We start from the raw sequence: 24817 nt of genomic DNA, 5'->3' as shown, positions 1-24817 counted from the left end.
AGTCCCTCCCCTTCTATCTGCGTAGGCAGGACGCTGAGGACGCCATTACACCCCTCTCGTGACTGAGGGGGAAAGGAGGGGAGAGAAGGAGGAGATGGACGAAGAGGGGAGTAGATATAGGGGGCGGAGTGTTGAGCACTGGCACAGAACACTGAGAAGAGGGAAAGATGGGCGGCGCTGCTGCCTGTTCGTCATTTGAATGACAGCTGACAGGCGCAGGGAGCAATGGATAGGGGGTGGATGTCATCCAGGCATTCAAAGACAGCACTACATGCCTCAGCGCAAGTGTCCGTGAGGAAGAGGGGGCAGGTCACAGGAGGAGGACAGTGTGTGTGCGGTGCAGGTAGCTGCTCAGCCTCTCCATACTGCCGTCAGCTGTCAGACAGGCACTGCGGGCGGCATGCAGACTGTGTGCACTCATGGTGCAGGGAGCAGCTCTTTATACTGCCGCCCGCCCGCTGTCAGACAGGTGCTGCGGGCGGCGTGCAGGAGGCAGTGACAGTGAGGGCTGAGGCAGCTTTAGCAGAGCAGGGAGGGAGACAGCGCCTTTTCAGCATGGCGCCTCCCTGCTTTGCAGGAGCTGCTGAGTGGGTAGCGCCAGCCCTGTGCGAATGGATTTGCAGCTGATCGGAAACCTGCAATAGTATTGCAGGCTTGCACGGCGCGAGACTGGGCAGCAGCTTTTTATTAACAGGGTGATCACAGGACGCTGCTTAATTGTGCTGTAGCGATCAGGTCTGAATGATGGCATGCGATGGGAGCCGTGATAATCCACAAGTACCATTAAAAGCATCTGCATATAAATATATAAAAAATAGAGAGATACAAAAATACCAAAAATGTATATATATAAATATATATCGGCATCTAAAAACAGTTAATAATATACATGAAATTTGATGCCCAGTCTCAGCCTGAAACATCAAAATACATATTAGCAAAGAAAATTATTATTATACCGTGCAGTTTCATAGTCTTAAAAAAACGACATATTCCTTCATATGTCCTAATTACCAACACTATGTATATAATTTTGAACATTCCATAAGTTTAGTAACACTATTATAAAAACAATATACGGAGTTATTATTTTATATACATATAGAGAATAGCAGCATAAAGAGAGCAATATTTAAAATAGTGATAGCAGCAAGATATATCAACTTAATAAAAAGAAAATAACATTTCTCAGGAGATGATAACATTTAAAGAGATAGCAGCAAGATATATCACCTCAAAGATGTCGACATCACCACTGTGAACACAATGGGGTTTATTCTAGTTCATTCTTTCTGACAAAATCCTTCTTAGATGGACAAAACCATGTGCACTGCAGGGGGGCAGATGTAACATGTGCAGAGAGAATTAGATTTGGGTGAGTTTTTTTGTTTCTGTGCAGGGAAAATACTGACTGCATGATTTTACACTGCAATATAGATCTCACTTTGAAGAAGAACCCCACCCAAATCTAATTCTCTCTGCACAAGTTACATCTGCCCCACCCGCAGTGCACATGGTTTTGTCCATCTAAGAAGGATTTTGTCAGAAAGAATGAACTAGAATAACCCCCAATGTCGGGTCACAACTTCTTTTTGGCCAGAAGGACAGAGCACAGCTCAACAGTGTCCAACAAACCAGACAGCTAGCAACACGCGACTATCGCTCAATCACAGAAAGTGGGTAATGTCGCAACCCTCATTTAGACCTCGAGGGGCCAGGGTCCCTAATGTGTAAATCCAGAATGTTTCTCTTTTACTTAATTTTTTCTGGATGTCCCCACCACGCTCGTCCAGAGTAACATGCTCTATTGCTTTGAATGTTAAATTATCCAAGCCAGAATTACAGCAGTTCAAGAAGTGTCTAGGTACGCTATGTAAGACAACTTTATTTTTAATGCTACGAGCATGTTCTAATATATATATATATATATATATATATATATATATACATTTGAACAGTGACCCCCAAGTGCGCCCCACAAATTAAAGCAGCTACTCTATAGATCACCCCTGTTAGTAGAAGACAAAAGGCATGTAGAAAAAAGGAACTATAGATAGGGCTGATGTACTCCACCACCTGATGTTTGAAGACAGATAAACACAATATGTACAAATGTTAGTAAAACAGTATATATTTTATTAAAGAATCTTCACTTAAAACTCCATGGTTTGCATCCATTCATTTCTTTCAAGATGATTTAAAAACCACCCTACGCATTTCGTCTTTAGAAAGACTTCATCAAGGTTTTTCTTTTTTACACAAATAAAGCAATGATTCAGAAGTAAGGTGCAAATAACACTCTTTTCACTCTTTTCAGAGATCCCAAGTTAAAGGTTAAAATGTCCTGTAGGACACGTTGAGTGGCCAATGCCTCAAGATGGTGCTTAAATTACCAAATAGCGGTCAAAAGTAATGACAGCCAAGAATAGATGAAAAAAGCCACACCTGACTTAAAAAAAATATATCACGTCTCCCAAATACAAATACGGTAAAATACCCTGGATAGTGTCAGTGTCGGGAATAGCTCTAGCTAGGATCACAACCAGCAGCAGACTGAATGTCTGTTAAGAAAACCAGAAAGAAAAGGGGCACTTCATGGTGCAGGTAACACTTTCTCCAAAACAACATAAAAGCAATTGCTTGTACTATAAACTACAGCACTGTGGGCTGGGTACCACATGATATAGCATAAATACCCGAGCACACTGCTTCACCACAAGTTCCCTCACCTCAGGATACCATAGAGCCACTGGCGCTGGTTTGCGCTGCCGCGTCTGAAAACCATCAGCCGGAGAGAACCACGGGCGGAGATAGATGCTGGGAGTGCGAGTGTCACAAGCCACGCCCTAATGCATTTAGTCAGGTCAGAGGGCGTGGCCTTGTGACTACTCAACAATGTTAAGAGGAATTCTCCTGTAATTTAATCAAATTGTATAGATAAGTAAACCTGTTAAATACATGTAGCTGTCATCTGTTTCTCCAGATTTGGTCGCAAACCTTGCCTATTAATTTCTCTCTCCATCACTGCTGTTTTTGGCGTCCTTGTGGCTTTTGCTCCTTCATACCCATGGCTTGTTACCTTCCGCTTCATTCAGGGGCTAGTTAGCAAAGGCAGCTGGTTGTCGGGATATATTCTAGGTAAGTTCCTGTCATCTGAAATTCATGTTAATTCCGAGTAATTATTAATTCAATAAATTTAATAAATGGCGCGAAATGGTGCGATTGCGTCATTTAAGCCCCGCCCCCTCACCACGGACCCGCGATTTACAGTAAATTAAACCAGAGGGCATGGGGGGATCGGGGGTATCAGTTGAAAGGGGAGACTTGCCCACCTTCCTGGGGGGTGGTGGTGGGAGGGGGGGGGGCTGGGTGAAGGATCCGATTTCCAGGGAGACTCCCGGCCATCATTCCGGGAGGGTAGGCAAGCCTGGGTAAGACATCTCCAGTTTTTTTAAAGTGGCAATCATTTACAGTGCACAACCAGACTGCTAATTTTATGTGTATTATTATGTATTATTCTCTCAAATGGCTTTAGTTGTTGAGAAATGAATGATTTAGCAATAAGTTGTTTGTTCCTACTTCATAAACTTTTTGATATGGGGTACTGTGAAACAAATGAGGCATACGTCCCTACTTTTTTATTTATTTTTTTTTTTATATTTATTTTTTTATTGTGTAATGCATTGCAATACAAATATATCAAAGACATTGCATAGTTTACAAAGTGATTTTACAAATTTTTCAATTGAATTTTAAACATTTACTTAATCATATAGTTTAACAATATTCAAAATTTCGTCTGCACGCTACTCCATTAAAAAGGCAATATATAAGTACCCAATAAGTCTCCTGTGATTTGTTATTTATTATTTATTTGTATGCATGGAGGTTTCTTCCCCTTCAAGCCATTTAGGTGAGAGTAAAAGCGTGGTGACCCCTCTCTCCCAATCAAAGTCAATTCAAGGGTTTCCACTCGTCTAAACCACTACTATTGGTGGGTCTCCCAGCAGCCTCCTCGTCTCGTACCACTCCGTGTGTTGTAAGGTGTTTTGGATCCTCTCTTGAAAGTCTGCTGGTAAGGTCACAATGTAACTTTCCCAGGTTTCAAAGAATTTTGCTGTACGCTTTTCTTTATCTAGGGTTGTCTCCAACCAATCCATCTGAAAGATGTGGTGGAGTTTAGTTTTGAAGAGGGCCAACGAAGGAGACTGCGTGGACACCCAACCATGCAAAATTGTTTTACAAGCGGCTGCCTGCACTGCCAGCACCAGTTTTCTACATCCCCTCGTCACTCTCTGTTCAGGAGGAATGATTCCAAATATGGCCCACTCTGCATTAAAGGGAATGTAGTTTATTAACTTATCTAATGCGAATTTCCTCACTTGTAGCCAGAAACCTCTTGTTATTGGGCATGACCAGAGGCAGTGTAATAACCCTGCCTCCGACTCACCGCATCGAGGGCAGGATCCATTTGTTGGCATCCCCGCTAAAAGCTGTCTGTGCGGTGAAAAGTAAGCTCTATGAAAAAGGTTTAAAAATTGCTCTTGGTATTGGGCGGCAGGCATCATACGGCAGGAGCTTATCAAAGCTTTTAGCAATATTTCACATGATAAATCAGGGAAATCCTTCAACCACAGTTTCACGCCTGACCTTGTATCCTCATGTACTATGAGTGGTCTAAGGTAATTGTAGTGCAAAGATATGGCTTTTTCAATTACAGGACTAGCTCTCAGTACACCATCTAGGTCGTTATACCAATCTTTGTCTGAAAGGTGTTTGATTGTTATTTTAGCATAGTGGCTCATTTGAAAGTAGGCGAGGGGGAATTTAGTCAGTATTGGGAATTTTTGGCAGGCTTGTTGGAAGGTTAATACTTTATTTAGGGAGGGGTCACAGATGTCTTTCAGACTTGAGATCCCTTCTCTGACAAATAGGGTAAATGGGAAGGCAGCCTCCCCATGCTGGAAGTCTCCATTGCCCACGAATGTTAGGAATAGCGAGTGGTGTGAATTCAAATATTTTGCATGTCTCAGTTTGTGCCATAATTTGTAGGTAGTCCACAACAATGGATTGTCTTTGATGTATTGTGGGATCTCCGCTTCAAATTTGTGTAGAAAGCTTATTAAATTGCCGTCTGGTAGGAATTGCTTTTCAATAATCGTATTAGCGTAGGTTTCTCCGTTGTGCAACCAGTCGCGCAGGTAGCGCAGCAAGGTCGCATAATTATATGATTGAACATTGGGGAAATTTATGCCCCCGTTGATCTTTGGCTGTTGCAATTTTATTAATGCTATACGGGGTTTTTTCCCCTTCCATATAAAATTCCTAAACAGACTGTTTATTTTATTGACATCTGAATTGTTTATCAAAATGGGGAGAGATTGTAAAATATATAAAAGTCGTGGAAATGTTGTCATTTTGATTAAGTTGGCTCTTCCCAAGTATGACAGAGATAGTGTCTTCCATTTGTCTAATTCTGCGGCAGTGATTTTGATGGCCTCTGTGACGTTGATTCTATAAAGGTCTGCTGGATTTTTTGGGAGTTTAACCCCAAGGTATGTTATGTACGAAGTTGCCCATTTTAGGGGTAGGTGGGTGCTCCACCTAGGGTGTGATATTCCAGGGGTTAAGTACATACCTATTGATTTTGTCAAATTAATCTCAAAACCTGATATAATCCCATAGTCTTTTAGCAATTTTAAAATATTTTGTAGGGTTTCTCTGGGATTAGTAATATATATCATCAAATCATCTGCGAAAGCAGAAACCCTGACCTCTTCATTCCCTATCTCGATACCTTTAAATGTTGCGGTTGATTGTAGCATTCTCAAAAGGGGGTCTATAGACAAATTAAAGAGGAGGGGAGACAGGGGACACCCCTGTCGTGTGCCTCTGAGCATCTGTACCGGTGAACTTTTCATCCCATTTACCATTAAAGTCGTTATTGGGCTCTGGTAAAAATACTGAATTAGATTTGTGAATTCCCCATTAAAGCCTCTAGTCTCCAGAATCTGGAATAAGTGCGGCCAGGCCACCGTATCAAATGCCCTTTGTGTGTCTAAACTCAGTAGCATATGCTCAGAGTTTTTGGATTGCACCGCTGCTATTGTTGCTGCGATGGCCGTTCGAATGGCCTTGACCGAATGGCGTCCCCGCACAAAGCCCAGCTGGTGGGAGGTCAGTAAGTCAGGTAATATATTTTGTAGCCTATTTGCTATGATTTTGGATAATATTTTGAAGTCCACATTAAGTAGCGTTATTGGGCGGTATGAGTCGACTCGAAGCGGGTCTCTATCTGGTTTTGGTATTAATGTGGTATATGCAGTGGTGAAGGAGGGGTAATTTGGTTTGTTTTGATATATATTATTATATAGCTCCAGAAGGGCAGGGGTTATTTCAGTGTGAAGTATTTTACGTCCCTACTTTTAAATTCTCGTGTCTGGGAAAAGCTTTACAAGGAAGCATGTGGGATACAGGAGACCTGGTCATTCTTTTGTGGGTGCAGGAGACTGACCTAAAAAAGTTGTGTGTCTCCAGCCACTGGTGGTAGAGTAGGCAAGGACCCCTTAAAAGTGAGGAGGGCAAGAATATTGGCAAGGTCAACAGTTTCACATTTTTTTTGTCCCAAATTTTGACATAGTAGACATGGACCCCATGAAAGTGTACTGTGTCCCCTCTCATGACGAGCATTCGGGCTCGGTGCTTTGATGAGCTCGACACACTATTTTATTCTCCCACCATGCCGTAGTGGATGGTAGTGCATGAAATACAGCCTGTTGGCACATGTCCTCTTAAATAAAACATGAAAAACTCATTTCGACCTTTTGACTGTCGCCCTAATGCTTGTATCGACTTTCAATCAATGTCCACCTAAGCCCTGTCGACCTTTAGTGCTTGACCCAATGCATGTCGACTTAAATAAGGTCAACCTAGTGACCATATCCCAGAACATTTGGGAACCACTCGGTTACATTATTTCATATATCTCTTTTGAAGAGCTGGGAGAGGAGCACCAGAAGTAATTACAGGTAGTTATTTCCCGGCAGTGGTCTGATTGCTAAGGGGATGATTCTTATTGGCTGTAGGTGTAGTCATTTACCGTCAGGCAATTAAATACTGGCCTTTGGAGTACATTTACTAAGCCTGGGAGAGACATAAAGTGAATGGAGTGAAAGTACCAGCCAACCAGTTCCTACTGTAATTGTGATTTTTCAAACACGGAGGTAGGAGCTTATTGGCTGGTACTATGTCTGACCACCTTATCTCTAAGTAGAACCCTTTAATATTATGTTGGGTTTTCTGCGGAGTTCAGTGCTTTCTGTTCAGTTATATCAGAAAGTAAAGTGAAAATAAGAAATCTAATATTTGGAAATACTTTAGTAACATTTCTAACCATCTTCAGTTGCAGAGTTTGTTGGCTTGGAGCATAGAAAAACTATTGGAATTGTTTACCAAGTTGCATTCACTGTTGGACTTCTGGCGCTTACAGGCGTGGCTTACGTCATTACGAACTGGAGATGGCTGCAGCTGGCGGTCACATTGCCAAACTTTGCATTCTTGACATATTACTGGTAAATCCCCCACTCTACCAAACTAGCCTTCCAAACATGAATTTCTTGAATCATATTGAAATTAAAAAAAGTTTTCTCTAATTATAATACAGTAATATATAAACCACATTTGAATTAGGTCTATGTGATATAATTTACAGTATAAGGTTGTTTCCTTTATGCTTGCATTTGCAGGTGATAGCCAAGGAATAAAATAAAGGCCTAATTTATTCCGTGCTTGTGAACTATCACCTGACCCAATGTATTGTGGGGAGGTAATATTATTAAGGTGACTGTCAGATGTCTGTGCCAATGTATCTTACTAATGGGGCCATTACTTTATGTACAGTGTGCTACAGCACCAACTGGGCAGCTTAAAGCCAAAGTCTACTTTCCACCCCACAAGCATTGGATCCTACATGCCAGGTGTAAACCCTTTGGGCCTTATTTTGGTTCATTCTTTCTGACAAAATCCTTCTTAGATGGGCAAAACCATGTGCACTGCAGGTGGGGCAGGTGTTACTTGTGCAGAGAGAATTAGATTTGGGTGGGGTTTTACTTCAAAGTGAGATCTATATTGCAGTGTAAAAATAAAGCAGTCAGTATTTTCCCTGCACAGAAACAAAAATAACTCACCCAAATCTAATTCTCTCTGCACATGTTTCATATGCCCCCCCTGCAGTGCACATGGTTTTGTCCATCTAAGAAGGGTTTTGTCAGAAAGAATGAACCAAAATAAGGCCCTTTGTTACATGCACATGGGCAGTATGACTGGTGAGTCCCTGAGTGCCCATACACATGTGTTTTGCAGCATTAAAATGGGAGTTACATGTCTATTTGCCATGGGCACCTGGAACCTTTAATCAGGCCTGCTTTGCATGTCTATACCCACACATTGTACTGATAGTAGACTAGGGGGCCCATTTATTATAGCTCGCATGTTCAAAGCAAAGTACCACCCAGGATTGCATGGTTAATATTACACTCGCTGAGAGATGTGTGTGGCCAGCTGTTGGGGCAGGTGTGGCCTCCGGAGTCTGATAGATACTTTCACATTACCTTAATGCACACTTGCTTAACTTTTGTGCCTCCTCTCCTGGAGAGGAGACTGTCAGCTGCACTTTCGGGGGTGGGGACTGTTCTCAATGTCATCATGCTCAGGGCTTAAATGATAACTCTTTATGACATATTAGCCCTGACCCCTTCCCAAAGAGCCGCGAATCGCAGTAAATGAACTGCAGAGTGGGGAACATGGCTTACCCACCTTTCTGGGGGGCAGGGAGGGGGACCCAAATTTCAGGAAGGTAGGCAAGTATGCCTTAATGTATTATATTTTCACTTGTTATAGGTGTGTTCCAGAATCACCAAGGTGGCTTATATCCCAGAACCGGAGAACCGAAGCTAATGTAATTATACAGCATATAGCCAAGAAGAATAACAGAGCACTGTCACCCACTTTACAGGTACATTATTCTCACTACCTTTTGGTTGTTAACCCCTTCCCGACATTTGACGTACATTTACGTCATGGTCGGGAAGTACTTCCCGACACATGGCATAAATGTACGTCATGGTTTGTAACTGTCACTGCGTCTATAGACGCAGTGACAGTTAGGTGATGTCTGCTGTCCCTGACAGCAGACATCCCCCCTCGCCGCCCGGGGGGGGCAGGGGTGCCCCCCCCGGTCGGCGATCGCTGTGATTGGCTGTTCAAATCTGAACAGCCATTCACAGCGTTTCCTGTGTTACCGGCGGCTAAGCCGCTCGGTAACACAGAAAACGGTGGTGATCGGTGCAGCACCGATCACCACCGAGCGGCAGCACCCCCCTCCCACCCGCCGGGCACTCACCCGGCAGCAGCAGCAGCTCCCCCGGCTCCACCGCTACGTCCGGAGCGTCCGGAGCGCACGCTGCGCTCCCCTCCTCCCCCCTCCCCCCCGCAGCAGCAGCAGCAGCAGCAGCAGCATCATGCTGCTGCTGGAAAAGTATAAAATAAAATGAAAAATGTGCAAATGTGTATATATATATATATATATATATATATATACACACACATATATATATATATATATATATATATATATGTGTGTGTATATATATGTATATATATGTATATATATATATATATATATACACACATATATATATATATATATATATGTGTGTGTGTGTGTGTGTGTGTGTGTGTGTGTGCGTATACCGCACCGATCACCAACGATCGCCAGCCCCCCCCCCCTCCCACCCGGCAGCCCCCCTCCCTCCCACCCACCCGGCTGCCGCAGCGCCAGCACCCCTCCCACCCCCCCGCCAGCCGCAGCGCCAGCCCCCCTCCCAAAGCTGGTGACCAAAATGGGGTCACTTGTGGGGGGGTTCCACTGTATTGGTGCTTCGGGGGTCTTGCTAATGCGACATAGCACCCGCCATTCATTCCACCACCAAAAATCACTCCTTCCCTTCTGAGTCCTGCCATGCACCCAACTGGTATTTTTTGGTCACATGTGAGGCATTGCCGTACCCGGGAGAAATTGGGGCACAGATTTTGGGGTGCTTTGTCTCCTTCATTCCTTGTGAAAATTAAAAATTTTGAGCCAGAACTGCATTTTTGTGTAAAAAAATATTTTTTTTTACACAAAAATGCAGATCTGGCTCAAAATTTTTCATTTTCACAAGGAATGAAGGAGACAAAGCACCCCAAAATCTGTGCCCCAATTTCTCCCGGGTACGGCAATGCCTCACATGTGACCAAAAAATACCAGTTGGGTGCATGGCAGGACTCAGAAGGGAAGGAGTGATTTTTGGATTTTGCAGCACAGATTCTGGTTGAATGACCCCCGAAACACCCATACAGTGGAACCCCCCCACAAGTGACCCTATTTTGCAAACTACACCCCTCAGGGAATTCATCTAGGGGTATAGAGTACATTTCAAACCCCCCGGGGTTTCACCAATTTTGATACAACTGAGCTGTGAAAATGAAAAATTATTTTTTTTCATTTTCACTGCCCAGTTGTACCACAATTGGTGAAACCCCTGGGGGTTTGAAATGTACACTATACCCCTAGATGAATTCCCTGAGGGGTGTAGTTTGCAAAATGGGGTCACTTGTGGGGGGGTTCCTAACTTTTAGCATCTTATGGTGCCTAGAAACCTACATGGTGCCTAAAAAATAATCTCATAAAAAGGAGGCTCCAAAATCAAGTAGGTGCTCCTTCTATTATGAAGCCGGTGGTTTGGTCACCGTGCACACTAGGGCCACATATAGGATATTTATGAAAACCAAAGAATTGGGGGAATCAATTTTTAGTCACATTTCTCTAGTAAAATCTACTGTGTTCCTTAGAAAAATGTATTAAAATTGAAAATCCGAAAAAAAAATGAAATTTTGAAATTTCACCTACACTTTGTTTTAATTCCTGTGAAACACCTAAAGGGTTAACAAACTTCCAAAATGCTGTTTTGAATACTGTGAGGGGTGCAGTTTTTGAAATGGCATCATTTATGGGGGTGTCTCACATACAAGTCCCTCAAAGTCACATCAGAACTGAACTGGTCCCTAAAAAAATCAGTGTTTGAAATTTTCTTGAAAATTTGAGAATTTGCTAGTCATATTTGAAGCCTCCTAGTGTCCAAAAAAATGAAAAGGAGGTTGAAATAATAATTGCAACATAAAGTAGACATATGGTCTTTGTTAGTTATTAACTATTTTGAGTGGTATGATTATTTGTCTCACAAGCAGAAAATGTGACATTTTGCATATTGCTAAATTTTCCATTTTTTCACGATATTTTGGTATTTTTCACAAAAAAACACAGACTGTATCGACCCAAATTTACCACTAACTTGAAGTACAATGTGTCACGAGAAAACAATCTCAAAATCACTGGGATAAGTAAAAGCAAAAAAAAGTTATCCCCACTTAAGTGAGACATGTCAGATTTGAAAAAAATGGCTCTGTCAGGAACGCAAAAACTAGCTCTGTCAGGAAGGGGTTAAGAGATGCATACACACAGACATAAAGATACATCCTCATACACCTATCCTCACTACACCATGCAGTGCAAGATGCCTGGATTTGGGTGAACCCTTAGATCCCATGCAGCTCTGCTAATCTTGACGATTCTTTGTGGAATGGATGTGGCCAGTTTACATTCATCAATCCCACATGGAAGCCATGTGGATCTTTTTAAACAGCCTTGAGACACTGTTGGAATTTCACCACTATTTAAATTTGGAATTGTGGATACTTACTTTATCTTTTACTAGTTATTACTTCCTTTTTGTAATAATAATAATAATAATATTAATAATAATAATAATAATAATGATTTTATTTATATAGCGCTCTTTTTCCAACAGGCTTAAAAGTGCTATTTGATGATTACAAGCTACATGTGTCGGGATGTGCCATGGAGTCCAACTTAGCCCCTTTTTTTTGCAAATGTATATATGTTTCAACACAGAGCAATATTTTTGAAGTTGCCTGAAATTCAACCACACATAAGTCTCTATACTAGATATATAGATGTCTTATTTATTCTGAGGAACGGGGGGCTATTAGGCATTTGAAAAAATTATGATAGACATTAACTCACCCTTCCCCATTAAGCTTACATATTGCTTTAGTAATAAACATTAACTTTTTGAATTTATCTAGACACATACTGTACATAAAGGTAAATAAACAACTTAAGTGTTCTGTAAAAGTACAGAACACTTTTTAAATGAAATAGGTCACCTGTTGTCTGCTCTCAACTAATATACCATTGACCATATACCTCCTATATACCCCCCTCCAAACACACACACACACACACACACACACACACACACACACACCTAGAGGAGGGAAAGGATACCATCATAAACCAGACATTAGGTTGCATGAATTTTCTGGTTTACCACTGTATCTAATGAGTCTGAACAAACACATTGCTTAGTATAGCCTTAATTACTTAAAAATAACATTGCCCTAGTCCTGTAGATTTACTGATGTGTACACCACCTATATAACAAGATATCTCCATTTTCATTATAAGAACTGGGTGTATTATATCTTTGGATTACGAATATTCCTTAACTGAAAAAGAACATAAGGAGAGGCAGCTATTATCAGGGCCAGATTAGCAATGGGGCAGATGGAGCTGATGATCACCAGACAGACACCAGCCGGCCGCAAGGTTGTCGATAAATCATACATTTTTCAAAATTGCATTACTACATATTTTACACATTTATGCAATTTTTGTACTTTTATATCTTCAGTTAGCTATAGAAGTGTCAGCATTGACCCACAAGACAACCACTTCAATGTCAATTGTGAATATATTGATGAACCTTTTTAATTCTACAGAGTCTGACTGCAGTTGAGGAATCTGGTGATAAGCAAATTCCATCTTTCATGCATCTTATAAGAACACCTCAGATTAGGAAGCACACTTTCATTCTGATGTACACATGGTAAGGGGCTTTTTATATTATTCTGATTTGTATTGGATAATACCTGTAGTTGACTTTAGTGTAAATGCAGTTAAAATGTGCAATTTTGACTTGTGACAAATTATAATCTTGGTTATACTTAAGGGAGGGGACACATCTGAAATGTGCATATTTAGAAGTGGGATAGGGAGGGGCACTGGCAAGCCACTGTTTATTGTAAAACTATTCAGTATATGTGCACTGCATAGGCATGGCCATCAGTGGGTTTACAATCGATGGCTGCCATTGATTGCAAAACTGAGAGTGGCCATCCATGTAACCAAATATGCTATGGGAAACCATGAATGGTTTTACCCATCGATGGTCATCCCTTTTCTCGAATAGCCCAAGGGTCAATCACAGCCTGGGGGCAGGGCTTCACTGCTGTCAGGGGTAGACCGAAGCATTTTGTCCTGTATTTTTCACTTTTTGGTGTTGACAACTGTTGACATGGGCCCCGCAATTAGTGTACACGTACTTCGCTTTGATCACCATGCTTCAGGTTTGGTGCCTCGCTCCCTCTATGCCGACATTAGATGTGAAGTAAGAACCTGACGGTTTTAAAAGAAAATGAATGAAAAACATGTCGACCTTGTCATTGACTACTGTTTTCATGTCGCCATTTTGACCATATCGCCATTTTGGCCATATCGCCATTTTGACCCTGTTGACCTATTGTTTGTTGAACTTTTTCATGTTGACATCCCCCTATGTGATGCCGGACGATTTACCAATATCCAGAATGTGAATCGGTACTTGTGTAGTTTCATGGCACCAGCGGGGCTTGCTTCGCTCGCCCATGCTTGCTTCGCTCGCCCACGCCCATGCTGCGGGCTCGGTGTCTTGCTACGCTCACACGCTATCTAAAATCAACTCCATGCCAACATGGATAGTGGGGGTATGAACTATCCACATTGGCATGAAGTTAAGTTACTTTATTTTAGATAGTTTGCCATGCGTAGAATACAGAAGTAGCCATGCTGGCACCGTGAAACTACACAAGTACCTGTGAAGCATTCTGAAATTGGTCCCCGGAGATACCACCATCTGGCAGAGTGGGCAGTAGCCATGATTGACTTGTGAGGTAGCAGGCTGTAGCAATGTAGTGCAATGTAAGCCTGACAACTGTGGAAGTGCAGGATCAGGTGTAACATGAAGGACATGGGATAATCTGGATGCAGGCGTCAGTAGGAAGAAGTGGAGGGTTGTGAGAAAAGTGTAGGTAATGTGAATAATGTGAAGGCAAATGGGTGACAGAGATGACTTCGAGAATTATGGAGTAGAGGATTTATAGTATCAAGGTGGTAGGATCGGATATGAAGGGTCAAGAGGCAATAGGCCATGTGGAGATAAGTTATTTTGAAGATTAAGGGGGGGTGATAAGTTAGTGGTGTAGGGTCAGTCAGGGAGTGAGAGGTGATGCAGAGCATCAGGCAAGGTTGAAGCAACAGGGGGGCTGTGAGACGATGCAGCGCATTTGGGGGGGGGGGGGCTTAGAGGTAATGTGAAGCATCATGGTGGTTTTTAGAGGTGATGCGATGAATTGAAAGAGTTTGGAGATGATGGAAGCACCAGTTGGGATTGAGAGGGGGTGTGAAGCCACATGTGAGGGATTGAAAGGTGATGCAGAGCATCAGGGGCTTTGAGAGGTGATGCAGAGCATCAAGGGGGGGGGGGTGTGTGTGTGTGTGTGTTGCAAAGTGATGTGAAACATCATGGGGGGGGTTGAGAGGTGATGTAAAGCATCATAGGGGGGTTATGAAGGGATGTGGAGAATCCTGGCAGCTGCAGGAGGAATAGGCATGACTGGATGGAACCACCACCTGGCAGCATTAACACACACCAGTCCAGTACCATTACTGACATAATCATTTGACTGACTGTTCAGATTTCCTATATTATTTTGCTTGCAGTGAGTGGCAATAGGCGGTGCTTGCCTAGACATGCCTGATGGGAGGTGCTAGTTACACCCCTCTGACAGTGCACCCCCTTATAAAATGTGCTGCGCACGCAGAACCGGATGTCTCATTATATAAATGGGGGGCGGCAAAAATGTTGTGCCCAGTGGCGGCCTGACTAGTAAATCCGGTGGCCTGACTAGTAAATACCTCCCCTCATGCGCAAGCTTATGGCTGACTTCTCATACACACAAAATTAGCACATTTCTTTAAATAATATGACATTTTTTTTCTCAAATTAACTGTATGCGATTAATCCTCAGTGCTAACTGAATTTGTTCAAATAGGTGTGAAAATTGCCAAGCAAACATTTGTATTCATTATAATGACCTGTAATGTTTACCTTATATAGGAATTTAAATGTAATCTTTTGTTACACAACATTTTTTATTACGAATATCTGCGCCACTGGCATTTTTAGCAGATATTTTGCGCATCTCTCACGGAGATGTTGGCACTCAAAGGGTTAATAGATATTAAACGGTATGTTCCTATAAATCTTTAAATTGATTGGTGTACATCACAACAGCCAACTGTCCCCTCCCATGTGTTCTGTGGACTTCCTGTCAGTTTACCTTAAGGTGCCCATACGCGATAGCACCCGTGCTTTTTGTACTAAATCGCATCAGATCGCATGCACGCATGGGGGAGCAATGTTTTGCATCGGTGGGGGGGGGGGGGGCGCATGGGGCAACAGGCCGGGGGATTCGGCCATGGGAGCACCCAGCATTTCATGGGCATTCTTATGAAAATGCTGGCCGTTCTCATGCAAATTGCCTGATAACGTGGGTGCAGGGGGCGGGCAGCTTTAGCAGCCTTGCGAGTCAACCAGAATAAGCTCCCTGATGTGGTTCTCAGATACAGATACAAACAACAAAACTGTGATAAAAACAGCCAAGCGGCACCAAGCATCTGAAGGTTCCTCTCTGCCAGTACACTAGTACTGTTACATTTAAATATAGTTTGTAAACAAAAAGTGACTACTTGATTATATTATATTCTCTTTATATTCCCACCCCCTTCCCTTCCCCTGAGGATACTGGGAACAATCCTAAGTAGGTTGGTATATGACTTAAGAGCACTAAATGTAGCTAAGATATTATAATTTTTATTATTTCCTATAATTGCAGGTTTGCCTGTGCTATCGTTTACCAGGGACTGATTATGCACGTGGGAGCTACCGGTAGTGACATTTATTTTGATTTTTTTGTCTCCGCTATGGTTGAATTCCCTTCTGCCTTTATAATAATAGTTACAGTGGATCGTATTGGTCGTCGGTATCCATGGGCAGTGGGATGTATAATAACAGGACTGGCATGCCTTGTTACTGCGTTCATTCCTGAAGGTGAGCAACGTAAAGGATCAAGGTCTGGTCTACAAATTACAGTAAATTTGCATGTTGATGAGTGAGCTCTGCTGTACATGAGAGCTCCAGCATAGCTGGACCATTGCAACGTACTGAATGGATTACTTTGTAGTCTATTAAAAATAGGTATGTAATGTAATTGCACGTACTGGCCAATGCATACCTCCCAACTCTCCCAATTTTCCCGTTTCAGTGCTGGCCATGCCCCCATTTCCCTCTGTGATAGGGGGACAACCAACTGCCCCCCCCACCAATGGGCACTGCTGGGTGTGGGTGGAACAGTCTAAAAAAAATGTGGCAGTTGGGAGGTATGGATATGTGTTCAAGATGGACTGGGAAGGGCCCAGGGCAGAACAGCAGAGCAGGGGGCTGGAACAGGGTGGGTGGGGAAACTGGGGTGATCGGGCTCAATATACTTGTACTAGAGAGAGAGAGAGAGACACACACACACACACACACACAAACAAGCATAAGTTCACCCTAATTGCTTTAGACATAAACAGATTTTTTTGTATCTTTTTTTATACAACCCTTATCTACCGCACCTTCCTTCCCTTTCACCAACACAGCCCAATTACTGTACCTGGTTTCTGGAGCTAATATGGGCATGGCCATGGGTACAGAGGATGGAAAAGAGGTGACAGGGGGCAGGTGCAGGCCATGATGAAAGTGGGTAAGGGAGGAGGATGGGAGACAGGAGAGGGCCAGCTTGGAGAGAAATCAACTAATACTTGGCTGGTCCCAGATGAGGGACCAGTCACTGTACACTATTGGTAAAATGGGACTGTCTCTAATAATCCTGAAAGAAAACTCTTTGTACTGTTACCGGCTGTGTCTGTGACCTAAATGCCCCATATCCTCCCTCCCAAAACTCTGCCACCAATGGCCACGCTGTGAGGCTTTCTTCAAAATGTCCGGGAACACTCTCTGCTTGCCTCCCAGCCTCAACATGCGCTTAGTGCCTGTGACCCAAGCAACAATATTCTGCTGGCCCTGGGAGCAGATGACACCCGCCTCCCAGCCACTGCCAGGGTCTGGTTGACTGGGATTTTAACTGGGATGCCGTTAGCACACTGGCAGATATGATGCTGACAGAATACCAATGCCGTCATCTCAACTACCGACTAGAAGAAGCACTGGCCCATGAACAATTCAGTTTAGTTACGTATCTGCATAAACCAGCTAGCAGCTAGCCTATGTCCACTAGAATTTAAATACTAGATTTAGGCTAAGAGTTATACCAATCATAATAATAAACAATAGTAATAACAATAATAAAATGGCAGGGACAACAGCAGCAGGGAGCAGCAGCAGTGGCAGCGGAGGGGTCAGCATCATGGCCAGCCGCAGCCCCGTCCTGCCTTGAGGTCAGAGCTGCCTGAGTACTGAGTATCACTTAACAAAGTCCACACAGTAGTAATTGCATAATGATGAAACAAGACAGTGTGGAGGAGTCAAAACCAGTTATAAGGTGTTATATGACTCACCATGTGATGTGGCACCAAAGCTCCGTCCTCTCAATCTCCGTCGGCGGGCGACGGGAACCCTGTCCGTCTCCGCCTCAGGGAGACGGACAGGGTTAGGGGGGTGCAGGCAGGCGGAGGGGATTTCGGGTTACCGCCGACAAGCCGGCGGTGACCCGGGGGAGCGGCTGGAAGCGCAGTCGGAAGGGGACACCCACGCCTCTCGTGCGCACGCGTCCCCTTCTTGTTATGCAGATGGCGCTGGTGGGGGATGGCGGCTGGCGTCGCCATCGCCATCCCCTGCCAAGATGGGACCTGCCCCATCTGTATGATGCCCATTGCATACTATATAACGCACCGCAATGCCCATCACATACTATATAAAACACTGTAATGCCCATCGCATACTATATAAAACACTGTAATGCCCATCACATACTATTTAACAAAACGTAATGCCCGTTACACATTTAACACATAAGTGCCACTTACCTACATGCTCGATGCCAAGGGGGACTGAAATTGCTTACAGGGAGGGAAGGTGGGAGTAATAGTGCAGAGCAGGGAGGGTGGGAGTGATAGGGCAGAGCAGGAAAGGAGGGTGGGAGTGATAGTGCAGAGCAGGGAGGGAGGGTGGGAGTGATAGTGCAGAGCAGGGAGGGAGGGTGGGAGTAGTAGTGTGGAGTGAGGGTGGGAGGGAGTAGTGTGGAGTGAGGGTGGGAGGAAGTAGTGTGGAACAGGGAATGAGGGAGGGAGTAGTGTGGAACAGGGAGGGAGGGAGTAGTGTGGAACAGGGAGGGAGGGAGTAATGTGGAACAGGGAGCGAGGGAGTAGTGTGGAACAGGGAGGGTGGGAGTCAGGGGCGTAAGTTCAGAAGGGGAGCCTGGAGGCGATACAGATCCTGTAGCTGTCGCTGCCGTCGGCCCCTCCTGCACCACATTGGGGTCAGGATGGCGAGAGGCAGACCCAGGGCATGTTCTCTCCCCCTCCTGAGGCATCGATCCACTGCAGCCTCTATCGGTGCACCCCCTCCCCGCTGTGTCCGGGAGACGTGCACAGTGCTGCTATTTAAAATTCACATCTCCCGCTGGACCGCGCTAGCCAATAGGTGCTCGCGGTCCAGCAGCCACCAGTTGATTGGCTGCTGGACCACAAGCGCCTATTGGCTAGCGGTACAGCGGGAGACGTGAATTTTAAATAGCACCATGTCTCCCGGACACAGCGGGGAGCCGGGAGCTGGCGGGGGAGACGGAGCGGGCGAGCTGGCTGTGCCGGCACGGCTCCGGCGCCATGATAGCTTCACGTGCCTGGAGCTTGTGCTCTGCAGAGGAGTACAGCAAGTACTAAAATTTGTGGCAATGCAGTTTTACATACTCAGGGCCTGATTCAGAGCCAATCGCTGATTTGCAAAGTTAATGATTGACTGCAAGTTAATAGTCGCTGAGCAGACATAAAAATTAAAAAAAACAAGTGTACATTTGTGAGAGAATTGCAAATAGATCCCTATTCTCCATCCACTCACAAATTCATACGGAAATCCTGAACCATCAAATGATTTTCCTAATCTATGCAAATGTGACTATGTCTGCCCCTACCATTCATCTGTGATAGACACAGGCTGATCAAGGGAGGTGCTGACATCACAGTCCCTCCCTTAAAACACCTGGACACACCTCCAATTTTTCAGACACTCCCTGAAATCGGCAGGTGTCCACCCCTAATGCCGACTTCCTGTCAGTTAACCTCACCTTAACCACAGTTTCTGTTGTTTTACATCCTTGTGCATCATGATCCGTACACATGTGCAGTCACTCAATTGCTCGATCTGTGAATTCACTGATAAACGATCGACTCTGAATCGAGCCCTTAAACCAGTTTATATCGCTCCATGATTTGATAAGACTCCCCATACGTCCATCCTTAAATGTTGTACTGAAAAAAGCCTTGAAAGGTGGGTAATCATTGCAAACAGAGAATTGTCAGTGGATATCATTGTGACTAACATTAATCTTATGTTTCTAATGTGCAGGATTACATTGGCTTAGAGTCACACTGGGCTGTGTGAGCAGAATGGGCATTACACTGTCTTATGAAATGGTTTGTTTGGTGAATGCTGAGCTGTATCCAACTTTTATCAGGTACATAGTCGACATATTGCCAATATCATTTTTGCAACAATAATGATACATGATCTAAAACAGAAATTGCATGAGAAAAATAATATCTGTATTACTATCTCTCTAATCCAGGGGTTCCCAATCTTTTTTGAATCACGGCACCCTAGAATATCGGAATGTTTTCACGGCACCATTAGGCCCTTCAAAATTTAATTAGATTGTATTTATATGCGATTCTTAGGGTCAGTTATGTGGTAAAGGGCAGGATTTGCTTCGGTTTGTACACATTTTATGATTGGCAGCCAGCTCTGGTTTTGCCCATAAACAGGGGCGGATCCAGGAGAAAATGACAGGGGGGGCACCATGATAGGGGAGGGGGGTGATAGTGGTGCCAGTGTGCCCGGTCAGAGAGTGGAGAGAGAGAGATAGAGGAGGAGAGCTGAGAGATGGTGGGAATGGGATTATAAATAGGCCCTTGCCTTTTAAGTACACAGGCCCACCTTGGCATCAAACATGAAGGATGCAGTTGTGCGCGCGCGGTTTGAAAAAAGGGAGTGTGGACTCGTGAAAAGGGGGAGTGTTCTTGATTGTAGTGTACCACACCATATACCACTTCTACACATTATGCAACAAAATATTAGACCCAATTATAGGAAATGAGCCCAAGGGAATGAGCCCAAATTGGTGTAGTGTACCACACCATATACCACTTCTACACATTATTCTACACAAAATTCACATAATGCTACATTGATTGAGCCAAAATTCACATAACGCCACATGGATTGCGCCAAAATTCACATAACGCCACATGGATTGAGCCAAAATTCACATAATGCCACATGGAGTGAGCCAAAATTCACATAATGCCACACAGATTACACGAAAACTCCTAACATGCCCAACAAAGTAGGACAATGCACGCCGGAGGTGCGCCAAAATTTTGCATCATAATTCCCATTAAAGCCACGGACCATAATATTCATTATGTATTATGCCAAACATCATAATGCCTATTATACAAATTATGCTACATAAGTGCTGCTTACCTACATGCTTGTTGCCATGTGGGATGTCTAGCTAATGTCTTCACAGCCAGGCAGAGAGCAGCTGTATTCAGTGTCAGAGCACTGCAGTAGCCCTACAGTTGTATCGGGCCTTATTGTTGCTGGCGATCCCGCCACTGTGGGGGGGGGTGCGGTCGCCCGGTGTGGGCACCGGGCGACCGAGGGAAGCACCGTCGGAAGGGGACGCGCGCGCACCTCGTGCGCGCACGTCCCCTTCCGGCATACAGATGGCGGCGGGGCAGGGGATGGCGATGGCGACGCCATCGCCATCACCTGCAAAGATGAATCCCGCTACATCTGTAGGTCCCAGCTATTTTAAATCTTGCACTGCCGCGGCCGTCTGTCAATACTCATAGTGTACATGAACTAGCCACCACCGGAAAGAATTTACAGCCGGGCAGAGAGCGTTGAGTACCCGGCAGTTGCGGATCTAGACTTTTCTTCTAGGGGGGGCGGTTTATTGACCCTCCCCTTCCCAGTCCTGACCACTCCCCTTATAGGTGTATGTATACTGGCTATAACTACAGTAACTGCATATACAGTAGGTACTGGCTATAATGACGTATACACAAATTTTACGTCCCAACATATTAAAAAATATAAATACACCCGTGGGTAAATATGTATAATAAGTACATGTGGCAATCTCCCAATGCCATACCCAGCATAGGCAGAAATCCCCCCCCCCCCCCCCCCACTCTGTATCCGCCCCTGATCCTAAGCAAGGTGTTTTTGCAGCAATAAACAGCCGGAAGCCACATCAGTAATACAAGGGCAGGATGGTGAGTACTTGAATCAGGCTGTTCCCAGAGATCTGCCTAATTGTTTTTTTATTCTTGGGTATAATTATAGTCTCCACTGTCAGCACTGCCATCACTGGCCACTGCAATGCATTATAATAGTGGTGCACTCAGCTATTTCAAAACGCGTGCTGGCTCACAAGCCAATCGGAGCTCCTGGTCCTGCAGCTAATCAGGAGCGGCAGTGGTGGCTCCTGATTGGCTGTCATACAGTGAGCTCAAATTGGCTTTCGAGCCTACACAAATTTCGAAAGAGCCGCTGACCTGCCGGGTGGGTTTTCTACAACTTTGCCTGGCTCACACCACCGGGGCTATCCTCTCACGGCACCGTGTCTCCCATCTCACCCGGCCAGGGCACCATCCCCCTGGCAGAGCGCTGCATGTAGCACCCCAAGTCCCGCAGTTACAAGGGGCTCATCCCTCCTGTGGTCACTGGCTGGCTGCGGGACTTGGGGTGGTACATGCAGCGCGTTGCTAGGGGGAGGGAGCCCCGGCCGGGTAAGATGAGAGACACGGCGCCAGTGACCACAGGAGGGATGAGCCCCTTGTAGCTGTGGGTGCGGGGACCTGTAACAGCGCACACACTGCCACTTCCTAGTTCCCCGGGCGGTCATCACCACTGCGTGCAATAGACCTGGCAGCACGCAGCATGGAGTGGGGCTGCTGCATAACTCACTGCTGCAGTGCTGGCTGTCCAGCATGAGGTGTGAGGACTCTAGTCTAGGGGGTGCGACCGCCCCCCTCTGTATCCACCCCCCAGGTACCCGGCTGTATTCAGTCAGTGTCAGAGAGCACTTGATCCCGGCTCCCAGCTATTTTAAATCTCGCGCTGCCGCGGCTGTCTGCCTGTCGGGTCCCCGAGCCATTTGGAGCTCGCTCGGGGACCGGCAGCCAATCAGGAGCAACCATTCCTGATTGGCTGCCGGGCTGCGAGCGAGCTCCAATTGGTTTGCAGACCCGACAGCAGCACAAGATAAAAAAAAAATCGGGAACCGGGATTGAGGTGTGCTGCACTAGTGCTCTCTGACACTGAATACAGCCGGGTACTCGACGCTCTCTGCCCGGCTGTAAATTCTTTCCTACGGTGGCGGGCGGCAGCTTAAGTGAAAAAAAAAAGTGTCAGAAATGACAGGGGGGCATGTGCCCGGGTGCCCCCTCCCCCTAAATCCGCCAGTGCCCATAAATAATTAACTGTCCATAAATAATTTGAATTGATCTTGGACCACCAACCTTGGACACCTCTGCAAGTGTCCCGAGGCACCCCAGGGAGCCACGGCACACACTTGGGAACCACTGCTCTAATATCTTCTATACTTGTCAAATAGTTAACAACATTACAGTGACTGAGGGCAGGATGTATTAATAGTGCGAAATACATCCCGCCCCCCTCTGTATCCACCCCCCAGGTACCCGGCTGTATTCAGTCAGTGTCAGAGAGCACTTGATCCCGGCTCCCAGCTATTTTAAATCTCGCGCTGCCGCGGCTGTCTGCCTGTCGGGTCCCCGAGCCATTTGGAGCTCGCTCGGGGACCGGCAGCCAATCAGGAGCAACCATTCCTGATTGGCTGCCGGGCTGCGAGCGAGCTCCAATTGGTTTGCAGACCCGACAGCAGCACAAGATAAAAAAAAAATCGGGAACCGGGATTGAGGTGTGCTGCACTAGTGCTCTCTGACACTGAATACAGCCGGGTACTCGACGCTCTCTGCCCGGCTGTAAATTCTTTCCTACGGTGGCGGGCGGCAGCTTAAGTGAAAAAAAAAAGTGTCAGAAATGACAGGGGGGCACGTGCCCGGGTGCCCCCTCCCCCTAAATCCGCCAGTGCCCATAAATAATTAACTGTCCATAAATAATTTGAATTGATCTTGGACCACCAACCTTGGACACCTCTGCAAGTGTCCCGAGGCACCCCAGGGAGCCACGGCACACACTTGGGAACCACTGCTCTAATATCTTCTATACTTGTCAAATAGTTAACAACATTACAGTGACTGAGGGCAGGATGTATTAATAGTGCGAAATACATCCCGCCCAGCATCTCACCGATGCTAATCGGATATGTATTAACATATGCCATTAGTATTGCAAAGAACAGCACTTGCGAAAAGAGCTTCACTTTGTGAAGAGGCCGGATCCAAGCGAGAGGGGCCCCACGGGTCTCTCTCACATCCATCTGCAGTGACTCAAGGGCTCCTCCCTGCACCCAGAAGGGGAAGTCATTGTTGCTAGCTAGGAGGTCACTGGGTCTGGGGAGCGCACCAGGAGGCTGCCCTGACAGCATATAAGGGGGTGGTGCAGGCAAGGTGTTGGAATGTAGTAAGAAGCCCATAGTCTATAGGGTAATGCCAGAAAAATCTGGAGTTACCCTTCGCCTTGGTGGCCCTGGGTTGATACATTTGAGAATGCAGTAAAAACCCTGAGAACGTCAAATGTGACCATGGTATAGCGGATAGGTATGTAATCTAACCACCTATGCGACACCGCGGTAAGGCTAGACTAATATCTCCGGGATCTGCTGTGAGACAAACAAACAAGAAACACAAACAAAACAAGTAGCATGCGGTTAGGTAGGCCTGTGTCCTAACCGCCTCCATGACTCTGTTGCGGGACAAGTGAGAATACCAATGGCAGATAGTAATGAAAGGTGCAACTTCCTCCACAATGTGTGGGCAAACCACTGGTACTCACAGAAGGTGGACACAGACAAGATCTCACAGACTAGATGCAATGGTTCTCTGACACCGGCAGAATCTCACAGGGTACATGGCAGGTACTGGAATACTCAGACACAGCTGCTGCACTGAGGTCCTAGATCCACAGGCTGGATTACAATGGAATAATCTCAGACAGGAGTTTGCTAGGAATCTCTGAGAATCTCTGGGACAGTATAAATCACCCTAATTCCTACTTGCTGCCATGTTTTTGTTCATGTTCTAATGTGGATAAGGGTTAGACCAGTGGTTCCCAAACTTTTTTGTATAGCACCCTCGAGGATCAGAATTGGTTTCACGGCGTCCCTAGGC

General features: G+C 45.2%; 1 protein-coding gene across 1 annotated transcript in view; it reads left to right on the top strand.

Moving 5' to 3' along the window:
• The window catches only part of SLC22A2 (solute carrier family 22 member 2), a 79291-nt gene that overhangs the window by 14089 nt on the left and 40385 nt on the right, over positions 1-24817 (top strand). Inside the window, exons 3-8 of the mRNA XM_083174655.1 lie at positions 2984-3138; positions 7403-7571; positions 8899-9013; positions 12901-13007; positions 16114-16328; positions 19842-19950. Of these exons, the coding sequence (XP_083030781.1) occupies positions 2984-3138; positions 7403-7571; positions 8899-9013; positions 12901-13007; positions 16114-16328; positions 19842-19950 (870 nt within the window). The remainder of the gene's footprint in view (positions 1-2983; positions 3139-7402; positions 7572-8898; positions 9014-12900; positions 13008-16113; positions 16329-19841; positions 19951-24817) is intronic.

Source organism: Crinia signifera, chromosome 3 (genome assembly GCF_055691185.1).
Source record: "Crinia signifera chromosome 3, ASM5569118v1, whole genome shotgun sequence".
Lineage (NCBI taxonomy): Eukaryota > Metazoa > Chordata > Amphibia > Anura > Myobatrachidae > Crinia > Crinia signifera.
Note: the sequence above shows the minus strand (reverse complement) of the source record. Positions and strands in the feature narration are given on the sequence as shown.